We start from the raw sequence: 27,835 nt of genomic DNA, 5'->3' as shown, positions 1-27,835 counted from the left end.
AGATTGCTTGAGGTCCACTCCTGACCCTGTTTGCCTGGGTATCAGCAGCAGAGGCTGCAGAAGATAGAATATTTCTGAACAGCGAGTGTACCTGTCTGATTCTTGCTTTGGAAGCTTCCTCTCAGGGGTGTACTCCACCCTGTGAGGTGTGGGGTGTCAGACTGCCCCTAGTGGGGGATGTCTCCCAGTTAGGCTACTCAGGGGTCAGGGACCCACTTGAGCAGGCAGTCTGTCCGTTCTCAGATCTCAGCCTCCTTGTTGGGAGATCCACTGCTCTCTTCAAAGCTGTCAGACAGAGTCGTTTGTGTCTGCAGAGGTTTCTGCTGCTTTGTTGTTGTTGTTGTTGTTGTTGTGTAGCTGTGCCCTGTCCCCAGAGGTGGAGTCTACAGAGACAGGCAGGTTTCCTTGAGCTGCTGTGAGCTCCACCCAGTTGGAGCTTCCCAGCAGCTTTGTTTACCTACTTAAGCCTCAGCAATGGCGGGCGCCCCTCCCCCAGCCTCGCTGCTGCCTTGCCGGTAGATCACAGACTGCTGTGCTAGCAATGAGGGAGGCTCCCTGGGCGTGGGACCCTCCCGGCCAGGTGTGGGATATGATCTCCTGGTGTGCCTGTTTGCTTAAAGCGCAATATTGGGGTGGGAGTTACCCGATTTTCCAGGTGTTGTGTGTCTCAGTTCCCCTGGCTAGGAAAAGGGATTCCCTTCCCCCTTGCGCTTCCCAGGTGAGGCGATGCCTCGCCCTGCTTCAGCTCTCGCTGGTCGGGCTGCAGCAGCTGACCAGCACCGATCGTCCGGCACTCCCCAGTGAGATGAACCCAGTACCTCAGTTGAAAATGCAGAAATCACCGGTCTTCTGTGTCGCTGGCGCTGGGAGTTGGAGACTGGAGCTGCTCCTATTCGGCCATCTTGCTCCGCCCAATTGTTATTATTTTTGAGAAGGAGTTTCACTCTTGTCACCCAGGCTACAGTGCAGTGGCACGTGATCTCGGCTCACTGCAACTTCTGCCTTCCGGGTTCAAGCAATTCTCCTGCCTCAGCCTCCTGAGTAGCTGAGATTACCGGCCGAGGTCTAACTTCATTACGCATCACAGTAGGACACTCCTTCCTGAGGCCGGACACTGCTCCCATGAGCGCAGTAGGACAGACCTCCTCTGTTCCTGACAGTGATAGCTCGATACAGCCTGACAAGCGAGTGCTCAATGAAGGTTCCCAGATCTTTTGAACGTGACTTTTTGCAGGTCAGGTTGCTTCCATCACATGCACTAAACAACTAAATTTTAAACCTAAATATGAAGCCTTATAATTAAATCTGTTGATTTGCATCTTGTTGGTGTTCATCCAGCATTCAAGTCTGTCCAAATTAAATGATTATTATCCCTTAGTATTTTTTAAATTGAAGTAACTTCCACACACAAATCTTGAGTGTAAAGCTCAATGTATTATTGTCTATGTATTTCCCTATGTGACCACCACCCAGATCAAGATACAAACATTTCCAGCACTCCAGAGGGTTCTCTCATGTCTCTTCTCAGTCAACCCATCTCTACCATCCAGAGAAAACCACTCGTCTGACGTCGATTTGTATAGAGTTCTCTTTTCCTGCTGTTGAACTTCACATAAATGTAAACTTGCAGTATGTGTCCTTTTGTTCTGGCATCTTTTGCTCAACATAGTGTCTGTAAGAGTCATCCACACCATGTATTAAGATTAATATAGCCAGGTGTGGTGGCTCAGTCTTGTAATCTCGTACCTTGGGAGGCTGAGGCAGGAAGATTGCTTGAGCCCAGGAATTCAAGACCGGCCTGGGCAACAAAGTGAGACCCCTGTTGCTATAAAAAAAAAATTTAAAAATTAGCCAAGCGCTGTGGTGTGTGCCTGTAGTCCCAGGTAATCAGGAGACTGAGGGAAGAGAATGCCTTGATCCCAGGAATTTGAGGCTATAGTGAGTTATGATCGTGCCATTGCACTGCAGCCTGAGGACAGAGCAAGACCGTGAACATAGTTTGCATTTTTCATTGCTATGTAGCATTCCAATGTATAGAAACACCACAATCTATTCCTCTGACAGTAAACATTTAGGTTTCCAGTTTTTTGCTATTATGAATTAGGTTAATATATCAACAGGCATTTATGAAAACTTGAAAACTTAGGAGTGGCATTGCTAACCCATGAGAGTAGGTGTGTGGTGGATTTTTGTACATACTGCCAAACAGTTTTCCAAAGTGGTTGAGCCAATTTATACTCCCATAAAGTGGAGCTCTAGTTGTTCCAATCTTAGCCAGCACTTTCATCTTGCCATTATTTTTCATCATAACTATTCCAGGGGCTGGATAGTAGTGGTATCTCACTGCAGTTTTAATTTGTATTTATCTGGTGACCACGACATTGAGAACTTTTTCTTTTTTTTTTTTTAAGATGGAGTTTCACTTTTGCTGCCCAGGCTGGAGTGCAATGGTGCAATCTTGGCTCACCACAACCACCGCCTCCTGGGTTCAAGCAATTCTCCTGCCTCAGCCTCCGAGTAGCTGGGATTACAGACATGCGCCACCATGCCTGGCTAATTTTTGTATTTTTAGTAGAGATGGAGTTTCTCCATGTTGGTCAGGTTGGTCTCGATCTCCCGACCTCAGGTGATCTGCCCGCCTTGGCCTCCCAAAGTGCTGGGATGACAGGCGTGAACCACCACACCCGGCCGAGAACTTTTTCATTTGCTCTCTGGCCATTTGAATAGTCTCCTTTACAATGTGCCTGTTGCGTCTTTGCCCCTCCCCCACTGTTATTTTAAGGTGTTTGACTTTTTCTGATTGACTTGTTGCTCTTTGTGTGTTCTGCCCTGAGTCTTTTGTCAGATAAACGTGTTGTGAATATCTTCTCCCAGTCCATGGTTTGTGTGTTATATTTCTTAATAATAACCTTTGATAATAAAGTCCAATTTATCAAAATCTTCTTCTGTGGTATTGCTTTTGGTATGCTCTTTAAGAACTCTTGCCTTATATACAAGGTCACAAAGATATTCTCTTGGAAGCATCATGGTTCTACCTTTCACTATTGGGACTATGATCTATCTCCAGTTAACTTTTGTGTATAGAGTAAGGTATGGATCAAGGCTCATTTTTTTTTCTCTCTGTATTGATATCCAATTGCCCCAGTACCATTGTTGAAAAGACCACCCATTCCCCCCTGAATTGAACAGCACCTGTGTCATAAATCAAGAGATCGTATGTGTGAGTCTACTTCTGGACTCTAGTCCAGTTCATTGGTCTTTTTGTTTATCCTTGCACCAATATCACGATATCACACTCTCTTAAATAGTACAGCTCTGTCATCGATCTTGAAAGATGGCAGTGTGGCCAGGCACCATGGCTAATGCCTATAATTTTTGGGAGGCCAAGGTGGGGGAATTGTTTGAGGCCAGGAGTTTGAGATCAGCCTGGGTAACATACCTGTCTCTACTAAAAAAAAAAAAAAATGGTTCTAATTAGCCAGGCATGGTGGTGCACACCTGTAGTCCCAGCTACTCAGAAGGCCGAGGTGAGAAAATTGCTTAAGCCCAGGAGGTGTAGGTTGCAGCGAGCCATGATTCTGCCACTGCACTTCAGCTTGAGCAACAACAGAGTGAGACCCTGTCCGAGAGAGAGACAGAGACAGAGAGACAAAGAGAGAGAGACAGAGAGAGAGAGAGAGAGATAGCAGTGTAAATTCTCGTGGTTATTCTAGTTCTTTTGGTTCCATATATATGTTTACAGGAATCAGCTTGTCAATTTTTTACATTTTTTTAACTTTTAATTTTTATGAGTATGTAGTAGGTGTATACATTTATGGGGTATACGAAATATTTTGATACAAGCATGCAATGTGTAATAATCACATCAGGGTAAATGGGGTGTCCATCATCTCAAGCATTTTTCCTTTCTTTGTGTTACAAACAATCCAATTATAATCTTTTATTTTCTTGCCCTGTCTTATGATGCTGATCTTTTGGTTATTTTAAAACATACAAATAAATTGTTATTGACTATAGTCACCAAATACTAGCTCTTATTCATTTTTTCTATTTTTTTTCCATCCATTAACCATCCCCACCTCCCCCGACATTCTTTCACTACTCTTCCCAGCCTCTGGTAACTATCATTCTACTGTCTCTATGAGTTCAATTGTTTTAATTTTTAGCTCCTACAAATAAGTGAGAACATGCCAATTTTGTCCTTCCGTGCCTGGCTTATTTCATTTAACAAAAATGACCTCCAATTCTATCCACGTTGTTGCAAATGACAGGCTTTTATTCTTTTTTATGGCTGAATTGTACTCCCATTGTATATATGTACCACGTTTTCTTTATGCAGTTGTCTGTTAATGGACACTTAGGTGCTTCCAAATTTGGCTCTTGTGAACAGTGCTGCAATAAACATGGGTGTGCAGATATCTCTTTGATACACTGATTTCCTTTCTTTGGGGTATATACCTAGCAGTGGGATTGCTGGATCATATGGTAGCTCTATTTTTAGTTTTCTTAGATTTTTGAGGAGCCTCCAAACTGTTCTCCGTAGTGATTGTCCTAATTTACATTTGCACCAACAGTGTATGTGGGTTCCCTTTTCTCCATGTCCTTGGCAGCATGTGTTATTGCGTGCCTTTTGGCTATAAGCCATTTTAACTGGGGTGAGATGATATCTCTTTGTAGTTTTGATTTGCATTTCTCTGATGACCAGTGATGTTGAGTACCTTTTCATTTGCCTGTTTGCCATTTGTATGTCTTTTTTCTTTTAACTGTCTATTCAGATCTTTTGCACGTTTTTAATAGGATTATTAGATTTTTTTTCCTGTAGAGTTGTTTGAGCTCCGTCTATGTTCTGGTTATTATTCCCTTGCCAGATGGGTAGTTTGCAAATACCTCCTCCCAGTCTGTGGCTTGTCTCTTCACTTTGCTGATTGTTTCCTTTGCTGTGCAGAAGCTTTTTAACTTGATGCAATCTCATTTTCCCTTTTTTGTGTTGGTTGCCTGTGCTTGTGGGGTATTACTCAAGAAATCTTTGCCCAGTTCAATGTCCTAGATATTTTCTCAAGTGTTTTCTTTTAGTAGTTTCATAGTTTGAGGACTCATATTTAAGTCTTTAATCCATTTTGATTCAATTTTTGTATATGGTGAGAGATAGGGGTCTAGTTTCATTATTCTTCATATGGATATCCACTCTTCCCAGCACCATTTATTGAAGAGACTATCCTTTTCTCAATGGTTCTTCTTGGCACCTTTGTCAAAATGAGTTCACTGCAGATGTATGGATTTGTTTGTGGGTTTTCTATTCTATTCCATTGGTCCATGTGTCTGGTTTTATGCTAGAGCCATGCTATTTTAGTTACTATAGCTCTGTCATATAATTAGAAGTCAAGTAATGTGATTCCTCCAGTTCTGTTCATTTTGCTCAGGATGGCTTTGGCTATTCTGGGTCTTTCGTGGTTCCATACATATTTTGGCATTGTTTTTTCTATTTCTGTGAGGAATGTCACTCTTTTGATAGAGATTGCATTGAATCTATAGATTGTTTTAGGTAATATGGACATTTTAACAATATTGATTCTTCCAATTCATGAATATGGAATATCTTTCCTTTTTTTTGTATCTTCAATTTCTTGTGTCAGTGTTTTACAGTTTTCATTGTAGAGATCTTTTACTTCTTCAGTAAAGTTAATTCCTAAGTATTTCATTTTATTTGTAGCTATTGTAAATTAGATTGCTTTCTTGGTTTCTTTTTCAGATTGTTCACTGTTGGCATATAGAAATGCTGCTGATTTTTGTATGTTGATTTTGTACCTTGCAACTTTACTGAATTCATTTATGAGATCTAATAGCTTTTTGGTGGAATCTTTAGGTTTTTCTAAATATAAGATCATATCATCTGCAAACAGAGATAATTTGACTTCTTCCTTTCCAATTTGGATACCTTTATTTCATTCTCTTGCCTGATTACTCTAGCTAGGACTTCCAGTACTATGTTGAATAACAGTGGTGAAAGTGGGCATCCTTGTCATGTTCCAGATCTTGGAGGAAAGGTTTTTAGTTTTTCCCCATTCAGTATGATACTGTGGGTCTGTTGTAAATGGCTTTTATTACGTTGATTGATGATCCTTCTATGCCCTTTTTTTAGGGTTTTTATTATGAAGGGACATTGAATTTTTCCAATTTATTTGCATACAGTTGCCCATAGTAGCTGCTAATGATCCTTTGAGTATAATGTTATAATGTCTCTTTTTTCATCTCTGATTTTATTTACTTGAGCCTTCTTTCTTTTTTTCTTAGTCTGGCTAAAGGTTTGTCAATTTTGTTTATCTTTTCAAAAAACCAACTTTTTGTTTTGTCGATCTTTTGTATTGTTTTCTTCATTTCAATTTCATTTGTTTCTGCTCTGATCTTTATTCTTTCTTTCTTTCTTTTTTTTTTTTTCTACCAACTTTGGCTTTAGCTCTTGCTTTTCTAGTTCTTTAAGATGTATCATTAGGTTGTTTATTTGAATTTTTCTACTTTTTTGCTGTAGGCACTTATAACTATAAATCTTCCTCCTAGTACTGCTTTTGTCATATCCCATTGGTTTTGGTACATTGTGTTTCCATTATAATTTGTTTCCAGAAATTTTTCAATTTCTCTCTTAATCTCTTCATTGACCCAATGGTCATTCAGGAACATTGTTTAATTTCCATGTGTTTGTATAGTTTCCAAAATTCCTCTTCTTGTTGATTTCTAGTTTTTTTTCTGTTTGTTTGTTTTGGTTTTTTCTTTTTGAGACAGTCTCACTCTGTCACTCAGGCTGGAGTGCAGTGGCGTGATCTCAGCTCACTGCAACCTCCGCCTCTCAGGTTCAAGCAATTCTCATGCCTCAACCACCCAAGTAGCTTGGATTACAGGTGTGAACCACCACACCCGGCTATTTTTTTTTTTTTTTTTTTAAATTTTTTTCATAGAGACAGGATTTCACCATGTTGGCCAGGCTGGTCTCAAACTCCTGGCCTCAAGTGCTCTGCCTGCCCCAGCCAAAGTTCTGGGATTATAGGCATGAGAACAGACACAGTTTTGTGTATCTATTGTGTGTTTTTAGATTTGAGGTTATCATAGTTTGCAAATAATCTTGTAACCCATTATTTTAAACTGATGACAACTTAACATGGATTGCATAAACAAACAAAAATAAAACGGACAAAAACTCTACACTTTAACATCATCTTCCCACTTTTTAACTTTTTCTTGTTTATATCTTATTGTACTGTCTACATCTTGAAAAGTTGTTGTAGTTATTATTTTCAATTGGTTCATCTTTTCATCTTTCTACTTAAGATATTAATAGTTTACACAACACAACTACAGTACCATAATAATCTTGTTAAGTTTTGAAGAATTGACATCGTAACAATATTGAATTTTCCACACTATGAATGTGGAACCTCTATATATTTAGGTATTTTAAATTTATCTTAGCAATATTTTATAGTTCCAGACTACAGGTCTTTTGTACATCCTTAGTCAAATGTATCTGTAGATATTTAATAGTTTTACTGTTATTGTAAGTTACATTTTTAAAACGTCGTTTTTCGGTAGTTTGTTGCCCGTGTGTAGAAATAAATTTTTGTATATTAAATTTGTATCCAACAATATTTTTAAGCTCAATATTGAATCTAGAAGTTTATTTATAGATATTTCTCAAATCTTCTGTGTTATACAATCATGTTATCTACAAATAAATACAGTTTTACTTCTTCTATTCCAATTTTTACAAATTTTATTTATTTTTCTTGCCTTATTGACCTCTCTATGATGTCAAATACAAGTGTAAGAATGGACATACTTATCTTGTTTCCAGCCTCAGAAAATGTTAACCATTTCACTGTTAAATATAATGTTAACTGCAGGTGTTTTTGTAAATGTCATTTTTAGGTGAAGGAAGTCTCCTTATATTGATAGTTCACTGAAAGTTGTTATTATGAATAGGTGTCACTTTTTATCAATATTTTTCTGCATCTCTTGAGATTGTATGTGGTTTTCTCTTTTATTCTGTTAATGCAACAAGTTACATTGATTTTCAAAGTTGCATTCTTGGAGTAAGTCCCACTTGGTCTTAATGAATTATTCTTGTAATTTATCACTGAGTTATATTAGCTAATATTTTGTTTACAACTTTTCTGTCTGTGTTCATGAGTGACATTGGCTTATAATTTTTCTTTCTTGTAAGTCTTTATCTGGTTTGGGGCTCAGTTTATGCTGGCTCATGGGATGATCCAGATTAATGTTAAATCATGACTCTGCACATTAATTATTCTCAGCTGTGATTTCTGCAGATCAGTAGTTCATTGTGAAAATAACAAATAAAATGTTCAATTGGACTGGGATAAGTGTAGAAATCTGTGGGTCTCTATTTGATTCCAGATTAATAGAGTTTTATTTGTCTTTTGTGTTCTGTCAGCCATGAAACCACCAACCTGTTGCTTCTCCTCTTTCCCTATAAGATTGTCCTTGGAAATCACAAACGTTTTGCTTCCCACATCTATAGATCTGTCCCTATGGGGGGAAAAAAGAATGAGTAAACATTACTTATCAGTGAACTTGCCCCTAAGGATCACTTTTTTAAAAAATCTTTTTAAAATGGGAGTAAGCTGTTATCTGCACGAAGTCCTTGGGGTGAAGTCCAGTCAATAAGGCTTCCCTCAGGAGATGTTCTCTAAACTGTGTTCATGAAAGTGAATAGGAGTTAGCAGGCAAAGGAGAAAGGAGGTTGGAGAGGGATCTAGAGTTTCAGAGAAAGAGAAAAACAGCTCACGAGAAGGACCAGACCCTAGAGAGATGACATAGTCAAGGATCTAAGGGAATAACGCGACATCATCTCAACACCATGTGCCAAGGACTATCCTAAAAGCTGTGTTATAAATAAAGTTTTGGTGCCGCAAAAGAAATAGCACACGAATATAAAATTTTCTTTTTAATTCCCAGCAAGGCAAGTTACTTCTATAGAAGGGTATGCCCTCACAGATGGAGCAATGGTGAGCGCACACTTGGACAAGGGAGGGGAAGGGGTTCTTATCCCTGACTCATGTGGCCCCTGCTATTGTGTCCTTCCCTTATTGGCTGGGATTAGACCGCACAGGCTAAACTAATTCCGATTGGCTAATTTAAAGAGAGTGATGGGGTGAGTGGTTTGGCTGGAAAAATGGCTATGACAGAGCAGGTAATCGGAATGAGTCAGGGTGGAGTAGGAAATCAGAATGAGTCAGAGTGGAGCAGGTGATTGAAGTGAATCAGGGTGGAGCAGGTAATCAAAAAAGGTTGCTTTGTGAGGAAGTTAAGTTTAAAAGTAGAAGGCAAAGAATTGAACATACTGACATATCGATTCTTCGAAAAGAAATTTAGAACTCATATCTAATAGCTGTAAATGTATTAACTGCATTCATCATTCCGATTGCTCAGTCCAAAACCCTTGGAGTCATCCTTGACTCCTGCCTTTCTCTCTCCCACCTCACATCCAGTCCATCAGGAAATCCTGTTGGCTCTACCTTCAAAGCATGCCAAGCTGATCATTTCTCCCCATATCTGTGTCCAGCTCCCTGGCCTGAGCCTCCACCCCCGCTCTCTCCTGGCCACTGTGCTTCCTCCTGATGGCTCTACCTGCCTCCATCCTGGCTCTTCACAGTTGATTCTCAACACCTAACAGCGAGATTCTTTAAAACAGAAGTCAGCTCAGATATGTCTCTGTTCGAAACTCTGCTATGACCACCTGTGTCATGTGCAGTAAAAATCCTACCAAGGTTCTGGAGGCCCTCCACACACAGGTCCCCATGCCCTCTCTGGCCTGCCTCCATCCCTCCCCTCCAGCCATGCCACGTCCCTGAGGGTCCTCACACACATGATGCCTTTGCTCTAATGTTTCCCATGCCCACCAAACCCCCAGCTCCTTCGAGGCTTTGCACAAATCTCACCTATGTAGGAGCCCAGTGCCAAATGACCAATTTAATAACACGCCTCACCCCATCCTACTGTACCGTCCAGTGTATTTCTCATGCTTATTGTCCACCTTCTCCCACTAGAATGCAAGCTCTTTGAGGACACGGAGCTTCATTTTGTTCACAGATGTATCCTTAGCACCTAAATTAGGGCCTAGCACATACCAGGCACTGAATAAATATTTGTGAAGTCAGTGAAGCCTGACAACTATCCTAAGAGGTTGGTAATGTTATTATCCCCATTTTACAGACTGAAACACTGTAGAGAGGTCAAACCAGAGAGGTCAGCTCTCAGAGTCACACGGAGCCAAGATTTGAACCCAGGCATCTGACTGTAGAGGCAATGTTCTTACCACTGCATTATCCTGCCCATCCTAGAGTAGCAAATGCAACCCGAGCTTCCAGAAAGCCCTGTGACTTCAGACTCTATGAGGGATTGGGAAGTTAAGGAACTCCTTTGGGCTTTGTGTTCAGAAAGGGATGGGGAACTGGCCAGCACATACCAGGCCTCATAAACCAAGTTAGGGAGTTTGCACGAGGATAGGACTAGATTTGTCTTTAGGCCGAGACGGGCGGATCACGAGGTCAGGAGATCGAGACCATCCTGGCTGACACGGTGAAACCCCGTCTCTACTAAAAAAATACAAAAGAACTAGCCGGGCTGAGGTGGCGGGCGCCTGTAGTCCCCGCTACTCGGGAGTGACTGAGGCTGAGGAGAATGGCGTAAACCCGTTAGGAGGCGGAGCTAATGCAGTGAGCCGAGATCGGGCCACTGCACTGCCAGCCTGTGGCGACAGAGCGAGACTGGCCGTCTCAAAGAGAGGTTTAATAGTTGTGACTGACAAGATTGTCGTTGAGAGAGAACAACTCCCGGGTTTGAGGTTTGGGTTAGTTTCAGTTTTTCAAACTTTTTTGACTATGATCTACAGTAAGAAACACATTCACATTTTGACACAGAATACACACACACACACACGCACATACACACACATACACATACACACACGCATACACACACACACATGCACACACACATACACATACACACACACATACACACACACACACACCTTGAACAAGTTCAACAACCACAAAATACTTTCCCTAACGTTAAATGCTCCTCTGTATTTTCTAATCTTGTCTATCTCTTGTCTCTTTGTCTCCTTTTTTTAAATGCTGGTTGCCACTCATGGCATTGATTTCATGACTGGTCATGGCCTGCCGTCTGGAAGCCCCTGACCAGAGAGTGGTTGGAGGCTTGGGACACAGCTAGGCTGACAGACAGGAGCCTAGAAAGCTATGTCCCTGGACCTCCTTTCTGCAGAGTCCCCTTCCTGCATGAAATGCACAGTCTGGCTTCCATCACACTTACCAGTCTTGTTACTCATTGAATTAGTCCATTTTTCACACTGCTGATAAAGACCTACCCGAGACTGGGCAATTTACAAAAGAAAGGGGTTTAATGGACTCACAGTTCCACGTGGCTAGGGAGGCCTCCCAAACATGGCAGAAGGGGAAAGGCACGCCTCACATGGCAGCAGACAAGAGAAGAGGATCTGTTCAGGGAAACTCTCCTTTATAAAACCATCAGATCTTGTGAGACTTATTCACTGCCACGAGAACAACATAGGAAAGCCCTGATCCCATGATCCAATTTCCTCCCACCAGGTCCCTCCCACCACACGTGGGAATTGTGGGAGGTACAATTCAAGATAAGATGTGGGTGGGGACACAGCCAAACCATATCACTCATTCCTTTGGGGGAAATCCTTTGTCTCTTTCAAGGCATCTTTCAGTAAATCTAGACAATGAACATATGTGGACAGGCGGGAGGTATGGAGGGGGCATGGAAACTATTGTTGAATAGGCACAGAGTTTCACTTTTGCAAGATGAAAAAAGTTCTGTGGAGGAATGCTGGTGATAGTAGCACAACCATGTGAGTGTACTTAATACCACCAAACTGTACTCTTAAAAATGGTTAAGATGGGGCGCCTGTAGTCCCAGCTATTCGGGAGGCTGAGGCAGGAGAATGGCGTGAACCCAGGAGGCGGAGCTTGCAGTGAGCCGAGATTGTGCCACTGCACTCCAGCCTGGGCACCAGAGCAAGACTCCATCTCAAAAAAAAAAAAAAAAAAAAGAAGGTTAAGATGGTGAATTTTACGTTACGTGTATTTTACCACAGTTTTTTAAATCAATGTGTAGGCAAACTAATAGAAAAAGAGTGTCTGCAGTGACTTTCTATACATGAAGTATCAGGGTTGAAAAACTTCTTGCAAGGCTTGTAGACCAAATCCCTCTGCATGCTCAAGCCTTGGGTACAGGATTTCCAAGAAGTGGAATAGTCACCAGGAGTGTGAAGCTCATCGCTCAAGGCAGGTTATCTTATCTTTGAATAATTTTGTCTGTTGACTATTGGAATAGTTCTCCTTCAGATAAGCTGAAATTTTCCCCATAGTTTCCCCTATTAAACACAATTCCACTTCTCAAGATCACCAAAAAAAAAAAAAACCCCTAAATTCCCTCTCCCATGCAGTATGTATTCAATAAATATTTATTGGGCACATGCCTAAGTACCACTATCTGATCTTCCAAATCTTCTCTTTTCCAGTTTAAAATTCCAAAATCTGACAACTGTTTCATATATGACATGATTCAATGTGCCCTCACCATCTGACTGCTCTTTTGAAATGATCAATTTCCTCTTAACACGGGACATCTAGAAATGAAAAGAGGCCAGGCACAGTGGCTCATGCCTGTAATCCCAGCACTTTGGGAGACCAAGGTGGGAGGATCCCTTGAGGCTAGGAGTTCAACATCAGCCTGGTCAACATAGTGAGACACCATCTCTACAAAAAAACTTAAAAATCAGTCTGACATGGTGGCATGTGCCTCTAGTCCCAGCCACTCAGGAGACTGAGAGGGTAGGATTGCTTGAGCCCAGAAGTTTGGGGTTCCAGTGGCCATGATCACACCAGTGCACTACTGCCTGGGTGACAGAGCAAGACCCTGTTTAAAAAAATAAAATAAAATCTTTTCAGAAATAAAAACATTACAACAACCAATAGCCCCAAATGATTTCATTAAAAAATGGAGGATTCTAATGGAATTTCCAGGCCCAGGGGAGCACAGTGTCATGGCAGGCTGGTGAGAAAGATACTTGAAGGCCATGCTGACATATTGCAAGGAGGACTACATTTGTCTTTCAGGTGCAAGGAAAAAATAGTGTAAATTCACCCTTAAGTGTTAAGGATAGGTACAAGATCCAGTCAGTCTTCACTCTTAGCTCTAATTTATTCCATCTCATCAGAACCACGTAAACCATCACCCCACTTTGCTTGGAGTTAAATGCTTTATTCCATGTAGTGTGCCACAGGACTGCATCTTGCCACTACATAAATACACACAATGTATGATTTCCTCCTTCAACTCTGGAACCTAAACAAATGGATTATGTTCCCCAAATTCCATAAAACCATAATTCTCTTGAGTGGCCATGGCGCTCCTAAAGAATTTCCTTCTAAATATAGAGAGGTATTCCTCTGCAGAAAAAATATCCCAGCATCTTGGTTCTAATATATAATTAACTCCCCTCTAGATACTTTGCAGTTATGTTTTATGGCTTATTTTGAGTGTTCATATTTTATCAGAAAATTATAATTTTCCTCTAAATAGGAGTTTTTACAAGGCTTTTGAATTCTGATGACTGGCTTCATGTTTCAGCTATAATTAAAACAGTGAAAAGAAATAGCGTCACCATGCAGCACACGTGGTTCTGAGACTGCTTGGGCCCCCAACCCCCTGTCTCCCCACAGCCTGGAACCTGCAGGCTGGCGACACTCTGACCAATGGTGGGGGCTCCATTTTTGACCACTTAGTGGGACGGTTGGTTATAGAAAGAAACAGAATGGCCTGGGAAGAAGGAATGAGGAGACCAAAGTGCTCACCTTAGAGAAGCCTCCCAACCATGTTCCCTACCGATGTCCCACCTTGCCCCATTTTCCCTCCAGGAAACTATACTTTCTCCAAGAAATACACTTTCCCTCCAGGAAAATTCACTTTCCGTCTAATGGTTAGCTTAGGAGTTTACTCTCTGCTTCCCCTCTAGACTGCTAACTCATGAGGGCCAACGCAGTCTTTTTCTTTTCTTTCTTTTTTTATTTTTTATTTTTGAGATGAAGTTTCATTCTTGTCCCCCAGGCTGGAGTGCAGTGGTGCGATCTCGGCTCACTGCAACCTCAGCCTCCCAGGTTCAAGTGATTCTCCTGCCTCAACCTCCTGAGTAACTGGAATTATAGGTACCTGCCACCACACCCAGGTAATTTTTGTATTTTCAGTAGAGACGGGGTTTCACCATGTTGGCCAGGCTGGTCTTGAACTCCTGACCTCAGGTGATCCACCCGCCTAGGCCTCCCAAAGTGCTGAGATTATAGGCGTGAGCCACCATGCCCGGCTGCAAAGTCTTTTTCATTCAAGACGGTATAGACAACTTCTTGAACACTGTATTCGTTTACTAGGCTACTATACCAACCAACCATAGACTGGGGGTTTAAACAATAGAAATTGATTTTCCCACAGTGCTGGAGACCAGAAGCCTGAAGTCAAGGTGTCAGTAGTGTTGGTTTCTCCAGAGGCCTCTCTCTTTGACCTGTGCATGGCTGTCCTCTCCCTATATCCTCACAGGGTCTTCCCTCTGTGTGTGTCTCTGTCCCAATCTCCTCTTCTAATAAGCACCCCAGTCATGTTGGATTAGGACCCACCCTAATGACCTTATTTTACCTTAATTGCCTCTTTTCTTGAGACAGAGTCCTGCTCTGTTGCTAGGCTGGAGTGCAGTAGTGCAGTCTCAGCTCACTGCAACCTCCGCCTCCCGGGTTTAAGCAATTCTCCCTGCCTCAGCCTCCCAAGTAGCTGGGATTACAGGTGCCTACCACCATGCCTGGCTAATTTTTGTATTTTTAGTAGACAGGGGATTTCACCATGTTGGCCAGGGTGGTCTCAAACTCCTGACCTCAGGTGATCCACCCGCCTCGGCCTCCCAAAGTCCTGGGATTACAGGCATGAGTCACCACTCCCGGCCTTAATTACCTCTTCAAAGACCTTATCTCCAAATACAGCCATCCCTCAGTATCTCGTGGGATTGGTTCCAGTACCCACCCTTGCTCAGGACACCAAAATTTGTGGATGCTTAAGTTTCTGATATAAAATGGCATAGTATTTGCGTATAACCTACGTACATCCTTCTGTATGCTTTAAATCAACTTTGGATTACTTATAATACCTAAGACAATGCCTACACATCACTTCATGTACATGGATTCAATGTAGTTCTCTGTACAGGGCAAATTCAAGTTTTGCTTTTCAGAACTTGGTGAAATTTTTTCTGAATATTTTTGATTCAGGATTGGTTGAATCCACAGATGCAGAATGCCCAGATATAGAAGGCTGACTGCACAGTTACATTCTGTGGTTCTTGGGGTCAGGATTTAAATATACGACGTTTGGGGTGGGGGGCCGAATTCATCCCATAACACAATATTAGGCTACCAACCACTGGTGGCTGACTGAGAAAAAAATGAATGACTGATAGAACACAGAAACATGATGGCAGGCACGCTCTTGGAAGCAGCTCTCCTGGCACATGCTTCTGAAGGCCTTTCCTTTTTCCCCCTTCCCTCTCCCTCAACCCATACAACAAGGGTCCAGACGAGTGAGTCTGTCAACTCCGGGTCCAACCTAACCAATCCAGTCACACAAAACCCTGTGCCACGAAGTTCACACATGATACTAATTACCAAGAAAGACTAGGCCATCTCCGGGAAGCGTGCCTTGTTTGTCTTCAGGGAATCCCCGCTCAGTAGGGGGACTGCAGAACACACAGAAGCCATTGAGTTGTGCCTATGATGATGACCACATCGTAGCAGGTACAACTGAGCCACTAGAGCTTGCCCATCTGCTTCCTCTGGGCCCTGGCCATGATTCTTTCTATCATTGCCTGTGAGCCTTTATATTCTTCCTCTGTATCCTTGCAAGAGCAGCCTCCTAACCTGTTGGCCATCGATGGACTTTAACCAGGGTGTTTGTCATAGACCTGTGTTGCCACCAAGGTGGCTTTGACTCTCTGAGTCCTGACCCTCTGCTTGTTACTTCCCAACAGGCGTCGGGTTTGGAGTTCAAGTCGGTAGCCGACAGCGTTCTGTTTTTACGTGACAAAAGATGGGAAGAGGTTAGAGGTGCCCTGATGTCTGCTTTCAGTCCTGAAAAGCTGAATGAGGTAAGACATGAGAAATGCAAACTCTCTTCTCTTACGGAGCAGGTTTCTTCTCTCTAAATCATGATTGAGAGCCAGTTCATGTTGCATGACTTGCCCAGGTGACAAATCGAAATGCCTTGCCCACTGGGACCTTCAGACCTCTCTATTATGCAGAAAGCACCACACCCTGTGTTGAGTATCTTTCATTTCTCCAGCCTCCCACATCCCCAGTTGCCATAAATGAATTGTGAGTCAACAAGTACACAGGGCATTCGCCTATGTCCAGAGATAAAGCTTGAGGCGCTTTGGGGACCCCAGGAGGAAACTGTAAGTGTCTGCTGGACTGTCATGCATAATGGATCACCTGGGGATCTGGCTACAGTGCAGGCTCTGACTCAAGAGGGCCAGGGTGGCTGAAGAGGCTGCGTTTATAACACCCTGCCAGGTAATTTCATTGTTTCCGGACAGTGAACCACACTTTACATAGCAAGAAACTAGAGAACAGCATGAAACAAAAGTGAGTTGCCAATCGGATCTTAAATAGGGAGGTGATGGCAGTGAATGACTGGGGAGGAGTGGGCGATCATGGCAGGCAGGAACACCCAAGTTAACCTCCAGGCCAAGTTCAAGGGAAGGGCAGGCTCCACAAGATGCTACCAGCTCTCTAAGGCCCTGGACACTCTCTTTTCCCTACTCAATGACCCACTCTTTCCTATCAGCTGTGCACCCAAAACCTGGTGTTTGTACGGATCCAGACCGATGTCTCACACACCAGATCCTGACTGCTGTGTTTTGTATCTGAGCCTGGCAGCTCAAAGCTGGTCTGGCTTTGGTGTTTGCTGTTCTGAATTCTGCAACCACAAGGGAGAGAGAACTTGAGCCCTTATGATATGAAGGGGCTAAGGGGCTTCTTTAGTTCCAGTCTCAGGTACACAGGCATCTCTAGAGCAAGGGAGTTTCCAAAGCTTGGCTGGAGTGCCCTGGGCTTCTGCCATCCACCCTGTCTGGATGTTCCAGAGTAGCCTGTCTTCAGTTCAATAAAAATGAAAGCTCCTTTTAGCTTAAGCTCAAGATGCTCACCCATATGGTCCTGATTGAATTCCTATAAATCTTCTGAAGTCCCCCAGAAGAGGAGGGAGTTCCACACCTCATAATATCCAATTAAACACACTCAGAAACTAGTGATCCCTCCCATTTTCAATGAGGTTTTGATTTGCATTTCCATGGGTAGCTGTTGGTGTTTGGGGGCAGAGCCTGTCTCTGTACGCAGCGCCAGCTCACACTCACAGCTCAGAGTCAGGTTCCAAGGGTTGCCTATTTAAACTAACACACTGCCTCTTCACCACACTCCTGCGAGATAAATACTGTCATACTTATTATTACTAACCTGGTTTACAGAGGAGGAAACTAGGTACAGAGAGATTAAGTAGCGTGCTCCCAGTCTCATAGCTAGTAAGCAGCAGAGCCAAAATCAGAATCCAGCTCTAGAGCGCTCTTCGCGTCTCTGCCTGACCGCTTGCTACCTCCATGTGATTTTCCAGTGGTGCTCGGAGGCCACCTAGGACTGTGCCAGGGGCTGTCTGGAGGGTGCAGGAAAGGGAAGTATAGCAAACAGGGCCTTGGTGGAAAGCTGGGGGGTGGGGGAGGGTCAGAAGCAACACTTCTCTATTTTCTGCCTAAGTTTGGAACCAACTGAGGTATGGAAACAGGTTGTAGGCAAAGGAAATAAAATTTTCTCTTATCTTACTGGTAAAGCTGTTTGAAAGATAGAGTCCCCATCTGATCACATGGGCTTGCTATGCTAATACTTCACCCAGAAAGGGACAATTGCAGGGGGGTGGCAGATGCCATCGGGGCTGGCCCGTGGCCCACATATGCTCAGTTCCTTCCTCCCAGACTGGGTCTGATACAGCATAGACAGCAGGAGATGCAGTGACACAGATGCAGCCGTTGGCCAGTGGGGTCCACCAGGATTACTTGGGGGACTCTGAAAACTGTTGCTGCCTGGGCCCCACACCTAGAAATTCTGATTCAGTTGGTTTGCTTTGGGATGCAGCCTGCGTTTGAGGATATTTTTTTCAGGCTCCCCAGGTGATTGTCATGTAAAGCCAGTATTGGGAACCACGACCAGCAGAAGTTCCCCACGAGGACATGCGAGGAAAGTGGCTCCTGCTTCCACTGCAGCCATTAGCCCTGCTCACTCCGATCTGTGTTCTCTATTGAGGATTCACAGGAGAATGGGAAGGAACAGCCTGCATCTTAAAACTAAAACCACTGCTCTAAACCATGTAGACAAGCTGCATGGGGTGTGCCCCTTTTTCACATCCAGCCACTAAAAGGTTGAGTTAGCCAAGAGAAGGCCAGGGGAAGAGAGGAGAGGTAGGTGAGCCTAGGGCTGGCATCACTAGCGTATATGTCTTTATTCAAAAGCAACGGCTTCACCGCACTATAGAAGTAGAAAGAACCTTGTGTGTGAAAAAGAAATTGGTAAAGAGTATCTGAGAAGAGAAGAAAAGAGAAAGAAAGAAAAGTAAGCAAGGAAAGGAAAATAAAGTTTAGCAGTCCTGGGCTATGATTCTTTGATAAGGAATTTTATCATGGTCTAGATTCCTTTAACCTCTTACAGGGGATACTCCAGAAAGTGATACATTGTCATCTCCCAAGCAAATCCAGTGCTCTTGAGGTCCAGTCTTCTCCCTATAGTCCAGAAATCAAATGCATAGTGCCTGAATTAATTGCAGAAAATAGAGTTACTCAATCTGTCCACAGCATTAAGATGCCAAGAGAAGTCAGGCGAGGTGGCTCATGCCTGTAATCCCAGCACTTTGGGAGGCTGAGGCGGGTGGATCACCTGAGGTCAGGAGTTCGAGACCAGCTTGACCAACATGGTGAAACCCTGTCTCTACTAAGAATGCAAAAAGTAGCCAGTGTGGTGGCACGCACCTATAACCCCAGCTACTCAGGAGCCTGAGGCAGGAGAATCGCTGGAACCCAGGAGGCAGAGGTTGCAATGAGCCAAGATCACACTACTGCGCTCCAGCCTTGGTAACAGAGTCAGACTCCAAACTCTATCTCAAAAAAAAAAAAAAAAAAAAAAAAACCAAGAGGTAAGAGAGAGATTTCATCGAGCCCATTATTTACCATACACTGTCAATAACCTTGAAATTCCCTTGAAAAGCTTTTTTTTTTTACTCCATATAGTTCAATTTAGGTTCTTGGGTTTCCATTTGAAAGGATTCCATCCCAGAGGCAGGAGTAGTTAACTTTTTCCCCACCTCTGGGGATTTTAGACCTGGCGAGTTGAAGTTTACTGGGAGGCCCCAAAGGAGACCCTTCAAGAAGAAGTTGGCTGTGCAGATGGAGCTCAGGTGGGAGGGGGAAGAAAGATGGTCTTCAAAACACAGAGATGTGTAGCATATGTGTTAGATATGGTTCTGGGGAGAACCATATTTAAGGGAGGAGCGGAGGAGAAACCTATAAAGAAGACTCAGGAAGAACAGCCTGAAATGGAAACCAGCAGAATGTGGAAGGGGAAAGCATTTCAAAGAGGAAGGAGCAGCCAGAGGTGTTAAATGCTGCTCACATGGAAAGAAACACGAGGACGAAAAAGTGCACAGCAAAGATAATATTTCTGAAACGTGAAACCAATGTATGTCTGTTTCATGCTCCATAGATCGTGTTCCCTGTCATTTTCTCTCACCCAAGGAATCAGTGGCACCCACTGCTCCTGAAGGTGCCTCCAAGGTAGACAGTAGGTGCTGTCCAGAACAAGGAAGTAGTTGCTCAATTTTGAACTGTATGTTAGCAAGCTTTATTAGGAGAGGAAAGAGTTTTCCTAATTCCAAAAGCAGCTTGCCTTTGCATATGAAGAGCAGGGGAGCTGAGGCTCTAAGCCGTGGTGTGGACAGGATGCAGGAAATGACAGGGGGGCTGCTTCTAGGCTGTGGAAGATGGGTGGAGGGGACAAAATGAGAAGTGTCCTGTCTTCTTCCCCAAAACCTCCTGGTTTCTGGATGCTTCCTCAAACTTTAATCTCCCAGCTGCCTTTGCTGTCTAAGTCACTGGTTCTCAAACTTTGTGGGACCAAGGGCTGCATGAGAATCACCTAGGACCGTTGTTAAAAATACATCATTTCAGCCACCCCAAGATCTATAGAATCAGAATTTCTAAGGGTAACTGAGAATATGCATGTCACGAGTTGCCTGAAAAGATTCTGCTGAGAGCCAGCGTGGAAAGCCCTGGCGCTGTGAGTGTTCCTGTTGGTCCCCTCTCTGACCATCTCAGACCAACTGCATCTCCAGGCTCGAAGGACCTGGCCCCTGAACCCCCACCTCCCCACTGCTTTATTTTTCTCTGCGGAACTATCACTAGCTAACATTCCATTTTGTTTACCTGTTTATTGTATGTCCCCTTCTGCTAGACGGATGCTTCAGGAGGACAAAGGCTTTTTGATTTTTTCTTATTTTCCTTATTGTTAACTGCACACACTAGGTACACAACAGACATTCAGGAACAATTAATGAATGGATGGATGAAGAATCAAAGAACTGAGAAGCTTTCTACCTGTTCTACCTAAGGATACATGATGAAACTAAGCTAAAAAAAAGTGAAAGGGAAATAATTTTATCAAGAAAAAATTAAATAAGAGGATACAGCAAACTGGCTTTTCCTTTAGAGAGTCACAAATATATATACATATATGCATACACATACACAAAGTCACAGACACAAAGAGGAAAATGAGTCACAGAGATAGGAAATAGCTCAGGGCGTCTGAGCCACAGATACTCAACTGTGGGTACCTGAGTCAGTTTTCCTGGAAATAGCTTTGAAATACCAGCATCTCTAGTCCTTTCTGAATTTGTAAGTAGCCTTTGGACTTTTGTTATCAAACATCACAGTTTAGTCTTGAAATAAAGGTTTGTTTCCCCTTGGAATTCTGAGGCTTTCTCCTTTAGAACCTTGCAGCCTAAGTCCCTCTCTACCTAGCTCTGGATGGTGTTGTCTTTATTTATGTGGCTGTTAGGTTGCCTCAGTCAACAATGCTTGAAAGTTGCTTTAAAATGAGCATCACATCATGAAGCCATATTTGTATTTAAATTAAAATTGTTTTTTTGGGTTTTTTTGGGTTTTTTTGGCTTATGTCATCCCAGGGATAATGCAGAGCAACAGAGGACCAGGGAAAATGTGATTCATGCATCCCCAAGTCAGGAAAAAGAGACTACTGGAATCATAGCCAGTGACAAACAAGTTATTGGAATTCATAGAAAAGGATGGCTGAGCATTCCTGGAAAAACAACTGACTTGTTGTTGGTGGTGGTGGTGGTGGTGGTGTCGTTAGGGAGGATTTTGTCTGATTAACCGGCCAGAGTTTTCACTCCATCCCCCAAAGAATTAATGTCTTAAAAAGCACAACTGCAGATTTAGATTTTCACAGTCTTTTGCTAGATTGCTTACCAAAGGCTATTAGTGAGTAGTAACCCTGGGATTGTGTAAAACTTATTATGGATCAGGGAATAAATAGGCTTAATTTCAGGAAATAAAACTGGGGCTAAATTAGTACTTCTCTGAGGGAAAATGTATAAATAATGTGATCCCCTGAGGACCCAGGTTAGCACTAGCTTTATTTTGAAATTTTATAACTCATCTGAAAGAGAGCGAACACAGTGGAATCTATATATTTGTATATTCCTCCAAGCTGTTCTGATTTGAAAGATATTAAATCAATAGGAATAACTTTCTGAGACTCTTGTGAGATTGTGTAAGTCAGCACAAAAGAGGCAGGTAACCTTCAGTGTAAGCAAGAATAAAAGAATACATTTAGCAGAAAGGCATCTAAACTGTACTTATATGATGATGAATTTCAAGCTATGAATTCCTATCAGGGAAAAGGATTTGAAATATGGAGGACCAAAAAGGCCCCACAGTCAAACGATTTGGTGAAATATTATAAACTATATTCTTCAAGATTCACCATGTACCTGAGCATATGAAAGGCTTGAGAAAGGCCTGCAGTAAAGAAACCTGCTTAACTTTGTTTGTTCTGGGCTCAAATAGGTTTTCAAAAGGAGAGAACATGGGTTGATAACTTCATGGTTGGCTACTGAGAGAAATGAGTCTCTTAAGCAATTATCCTTTGCAGGTAGCTTCTATGAAGAACCAAATTTTTGAGTGCCTCTAGCAGAGACTAAGCTTCAAACTGCATGAACCATGGATCCAATCCAATATGGCAGCTTGTATGTTCTCCATTCTCAAAGCCAATATAAATGATGGGCTTTCTTCATTCACCAAGATAACTAAGAGCTGATGGTACCCCACTGAGCAGATATGGGAGACAATGAATCTTCATAGACGAGTGCCTAAGGATGTGTCACTCAAGAGTAAATGAGCCAATCATGTTGCTATGCATAGGGACTCAGTTAAAGAAAAGTCAGATAAACTGGGAGGCTGGTATCTTGCACAGCACTGATCCGGCTCTCTGCCTAATTTTTCACTTTTCATCCAGATGTTCCCTGTCAAGAAGGCACAGTCAATAATGTATGAATCTTAAAGGCAGAGGCAGATGTGGTTATTACTCCCTGTAGGCCTTTCCTGACTTGGAGACGACATGTTACTGGAGAATGAGTACAATTTTTAAAAATTTAAGTTGATATAGCCAGCTTATGAGTAAATGCATTTCAGTGCAAAAGTCTTTTCAGAATTACAGTCATCGTCACAGTTTAGTTTGGCCTTTAAATTTTCACTGTAAACTCTCCAGACGGTCACATACAGGGGCTTCTAAAGCAGAACACGCTTCCCAGTAACACTAGAGCAAGCAGCCTTCTCTAGGCGGCATCCATTTCCAGCAGTCTATTTTTAATATTTGCTTTTATTTCTTAATCCTCCTGAACAATAAAAATGAACGTCGTTATAACCAAGTGTGGCTGCAGTCGTCAATACTTCAGAGTCCAAAAATACATTGGCCTTGCCTGACCAGTTGCCCATTTTCCAGAATATCTGGATATTTATCTAGCAGCGAGAGACCATTATCCTGAGACACAGTCGTATTCCACTGACACCTAATCTGCTAATTAAAATCAGTATCATGATGGACTGTTTAAATTCTGGTTTAAATGTTCCTTTTCCATTTGCATTTAAAAGAAAACACACTCCTCATCATGGGCACCCCATCCTGGGTTATAATTTGGCTTTCCTTTGCCAGAATTATAATGTCACTCTGACTTGCCGCTGGTTAAATCTAAAAGAGCATCTAAATGTACCTCACGGCTTGGCTGTTGCTTGGCAACGCCAGCAGCCACCTCCTCATTGGGGTGACTTCTAATTGGTCACAAGTCTTGACAGGAGCCACTGACTTATTAGAAATGACACTTGATTATTCACCTAGATGGCTAGAGCTGATACTTAGCAGCAGGAAATTTTGCATAAAAATGAGCCGTGGATGTTTTTAATATCTGAGTGGCTTTTAGCGATGGTGTGGTGGAAGAAGGAAGTGATAAGTTTCATTAGTGGGAATTAATTTTTCATTTGTTGGTCACCAGTTTAGAGCACTTTAAGACATTAATTTTTTCATTTTTTTAAAAAACCAGAAATATGTTTAAAGACCTTCCCCCACCCCCAGCAGCTGACCTTTACTTATTCAGAAAACCCTCCCCCGACATCAGCCCCAAAATATTGCCCGCAGGTCCACCAAGGGCCAAATCAGATGAAATGTTCAATTCATAAAGATCAACAAATATTTATTAGTTCCTGTTTTTAAGGAGTTTATAATGTAGAAGAGAAACAAGGTACATAAATCACTGCATTATTACCAATCATGGAAGGTGGTGACAGAGCTGGGGTCCTGCTTTGAGCATCAGAAACCGCTTTGGTAGGGAGGGAGCAGCGAGTAGCACTGGAATTGAGCCCTGAAGATTTTGCTGTTTTGACAGAGGGAGAAGGTGCATTGCAGGTGGAATGAGCTGCAGGAATCAAGGCATCTGGACAGAAAAGTACAGGGTGTGTTCAGGGAATAGGGGAGTACAAATTGGCTGGAACACAGAGTACATGTAAGGGATTAGTGAGAGAGAAAGCTGAAAAAGTAGGTTGAGGCACGTAGAGTTCACTGTTCTGTGCCGAGGGAGTGTTTGGTGCGCACTTCACTAGAGCTCGAGGAGCTATTAAATACTTGAAAGCGAGGGAGTGGCCTGCTCAGAACTCTGTGTTAGGAAAAAGGGTTCCATTTCAGCTGTTTAGCCCCCAAGCCAGCCATTTCCCAGACCCATGGGGCAAATCTTTCTGGTGCAGATGAGGGGAACTGCGAATTGACTGGAGGAGTCTCCTCTTTGCAGTGGCCCCAAGTAGGGGCAGGCTCCCAGGGGCCATGTTATGCCATCAAGGCAGCAGTGCCCCCTGTGGCTCTTCTGAGTCCTTCTTCGTGTGAGGATCAACAAGTCACCCACGCTACACACCATCAATGTTTGGGGATCATCTCTGTTTAGATGAACAGGGTTATGCAAAAGAGACCCTCCCCTTCCCTCTCTCTGTGTAGGAAATATGTTTTCCCTAGCACTCAGCATTGTCCAAACTTTCAGGAACTCCAAAGGCTTAAAGATGGTGGGTTTTCTCTTTCTCAAGTTTATGACATAAGATCTGCGTAGACTGACCTAGAAGTGAATAAACTAAGGAGCAAAGGAAATGTGGAGCCTGATTTTGGTGGGACAGCAACAAGCCAGCAGTCAGGAGATCTGGACACAATTTGAGCACAAAAATAACCAGATTCTGCCCTTTAGGTCCCTATGTGTTCTGAAGTTGATGTGTCAAAGAGATGACAAAAGGCTTTCTTAGGAATGGGATGTGTTGCTGAAAGTACATGGACCAATGATCTGACACTTTCCTGCACTGAGCTAGGAATTTGGCTGCTGTCTCCATGGCCTCAAGCAACTGTCTCCACCTGATGCTTTGTGACCTCCTGGGAATCCAGTGGAAGGGGATATTATAGCTCATTACGATCAGTCTTTCATTTAAGGGTGAGGACCCACGTTCAGAGAGATTCAAATGCCAGGCCCAAAGTAACACCTAGGACCAGCATGAGTCTCAGCTTTCTCCTTCAGAGCCAGTTTTCAGCAAACCACACGGTATTCATGCTAAGAGACAGTGCCTCAATCTGTTTATGTTTCTTGGATACCTTCTATGTCAAGGCTCTCTAGGAACATTTGGTCAATCAGTCATCACACAGTTATTTCTAGAAAATCAACAGAATGGGGTGCACTATGCTCATTCCTGATATAACAAATACCAAAAACCTCATTAATCCGTGACAACATACAATAGTTACCACAAAAGAGTAATATTGGGAGTGTATTAGTTATCTATTGCTGTGTAACAAAATTACCCCAAAACTTAGTGGCTTAAAACAAACCTTTGTTAGCTCATTGTTTCTGTGGGTCAGGAATCCCGGCATGGCTTAGCTGAGTGCAGAGGCTGAGTCCAGAGGGACTGAGAGCTGAGTCCAGAGGGATCAACGTGTCTTGGAGTAGTAGTCAAACTGCTGGCCTGATCTGTGGTCTCATCTGAAGGCTTGAGTGGGGGAAGATCTGCTTCTAAGCCTTGTCACATGGTTATTAGCAGGATTCAATTCTTAATGGACTTTAGAAGATAAGATAAGAATCTTGTACTGTGTCCTTCAGTCAGTGGGGATCTACAAAGGTTTCAGCAAAGCATCACTGAAATAACAAGTATTTTTGGAAGATCTGACCAGGCATGATGGCTCATGCCTGTAATCCCAGAACTTCAAGAGGCCAGAGTGGGAGGATTGCTTGATTCCAGGAGTTCAAGACTGACTTGAGCAACACAGGGAGACCCCATTTCTACAAAATATTAAAAAAATTAGCCAGCTGTGGTTTTGTGTGTCTGTAGTCCCAGCTATTAATACTTGAGGGCCTGAGATAGGAGGACAGCTTGAGCCCAGGAGGGTAAGGATGCAGTGAGATGTTATCATGCCACTGCACTCCAGTCTCGTTGACAAAGTGAGATTCTGTCTCAAAAGAAAAGAAAAGAGGCCAGGAGGCTCTTTCAAAAAACTTTCTTTAGTACACCTGGGTGTCAGGCTCCGTTGAGGTCCTAAGACTACAAAGATGCTTAAGCTATAGTCTTTTTTCTCAAGAAGCAAGATGACAACCATATTCCAGGTGACAGGTAGCAACACCTGAACTAGGAGGTGACTGAGGAGATAAAGATGAAGGAACAGATGCAAGAAAGGAAGCAAAGTTAACATGATGAGGTGAGGTGAGAACAGATGGCTCCAATGGGGAGTTGTCCCTGAGGAACAAGAAAAGAGGAGAGAATGATTCTAGTAGTCCAAACCAGTCTGGGAGGATGGATCCCTCCAGAGGACAACTACCATGTTTGCCCACTCCCTGCCTTCTTTGCCAAGTGTTTTACATATTTTGTTTCTAATCTTTGTCACAACTCCGCAAGGGAGGTATTATTTTCATTTTTGCAGATGAGGAACTAGACTCGGTGAGGTTAGGCAATGTACCCAAGATCACACAGCTAGAAAGTGTCAGAGGGAGGAAACCTACTGATTTGCAGTGCCTTTGAGTATTTGCTATGCTTGGGGCAAGTATTCTCCAACAAGGTCGAAATCTTACACTCAAGGAAGGAAACTCAGTGATGACATTCTGGGGGTCACCCAAAATGAGAGGAGAAGAAGACCTTTGAGCAGAAACTCTCAGCCCTTCTTGGTCATTACTCTCTTTACCCACTCATCAGGCCCTCCCTCCTTTTAGAATTCACTCTATTGCCCTCTGTCTGCACCTTGACTCAAAATTTCACAGACACAGTTGATAGAAAATCCATTAAAAAAAAAAAAAAAAATTGGCGCCCATCAATGACAGATTGGATAAAGAAAATGTGGTACATATATGGCATGGAATACTATGCAGCCATATAAAGGGACTAGATTATGTCCTTTGCAGGGACATGGATGGAGGTGGAGGCCATTATCCTCAGCAAACTACACAGAACAGAAAACCGAACACCACATGTTCTCACTTACAAGTGGGAGCTGAACAATGAGAACACATGGACATAGGGAAGAGACAACACACACTGAGGCCTATTGGGGGGTGGGGGGAGGAAGAGCATCAGGATAAATAGCTAATGCATGTGGGGCTTAATACCCAGGTAATGGGTTGATAGGTGCAGCAAACCACCATGGCACACATTTACCTATGTAACAAACCTGCATGTCCTACACATGTATCCCAGAACTTAAAATAAAATTTTAAAAAACTGAGTACTTTAATTATATAATAATCTCCAGGTTATGCAGAACCTTCCTTCCTTCCTTGGGGAATTTGCTTCTCAGGATGGGGATGGTGATTTCCCCTGAATGGTTACCACTGGTTACCAGAGAGCTGCTTGGCCTCACACTGGGCATCACATCTACAGGCACAACCAATGTGAGAGGTGAGAGGAACGAAATGGGAAACTTTCTCCCCTAGCTTGGCCGCTGCACTGTGACCCCTATCTTTGTCAGCTTGGGCTGTCATAACCAAATACCATTGAGTAGGTGGCTTAAACAACAGACTTTTTTTTTTTTTTTTTTGAGATAGAATCTCACTCTGTCGC

At 42.9% G+C, this 27,835-nt stretch overlaps 1 protein-coding gene across 8 annotated transcripts in view; it reads left to right on the top strand.

Annotated features, from left to right (window-relative positions):
* Nucleotides 1-27,835, top strand: part of TBXAS1 (thromboxane A synthase 1) — a 213,263-nt gene that overhangs the window by 97,087 nt on the left and 88,341 nt on the right. For all 8 annotated transcript variants that reach the window (XM_031665114.1, XM_031665111.1, XM_031665112.1 and 5 more), the window contains one exon: nt 16,130-16,246. In XM_031665114.1, coding sequence (XP_031520974.1) covers nt 16,214-16,246 — 33 coding nt within the window. In that variant the 5' untranslated portion in view covers nt 16,130-16,213. The remainder of the gene's footprint in view (nt 1-16,129; nt 16,247-27,835) is intronic.

Source organism: Papio anubis, chromosome 4, assembly GCF_008728515.1.
Source record: "Papio anubis isolate 15944 chromosome 4, Panubis1.0, whole genome shotgun sequence".
Lineage (NCBI taxonomy): Eukaryota > Metazoa > Chordata > Mammalia > Primates > Cercopithecidae > Papio > Papio anubis.
The sequence above is the reverse complement of the archived record's forward strand: the minus strand, read 5'-3'. Positions and strand labels throughout refer to the sequence as shown.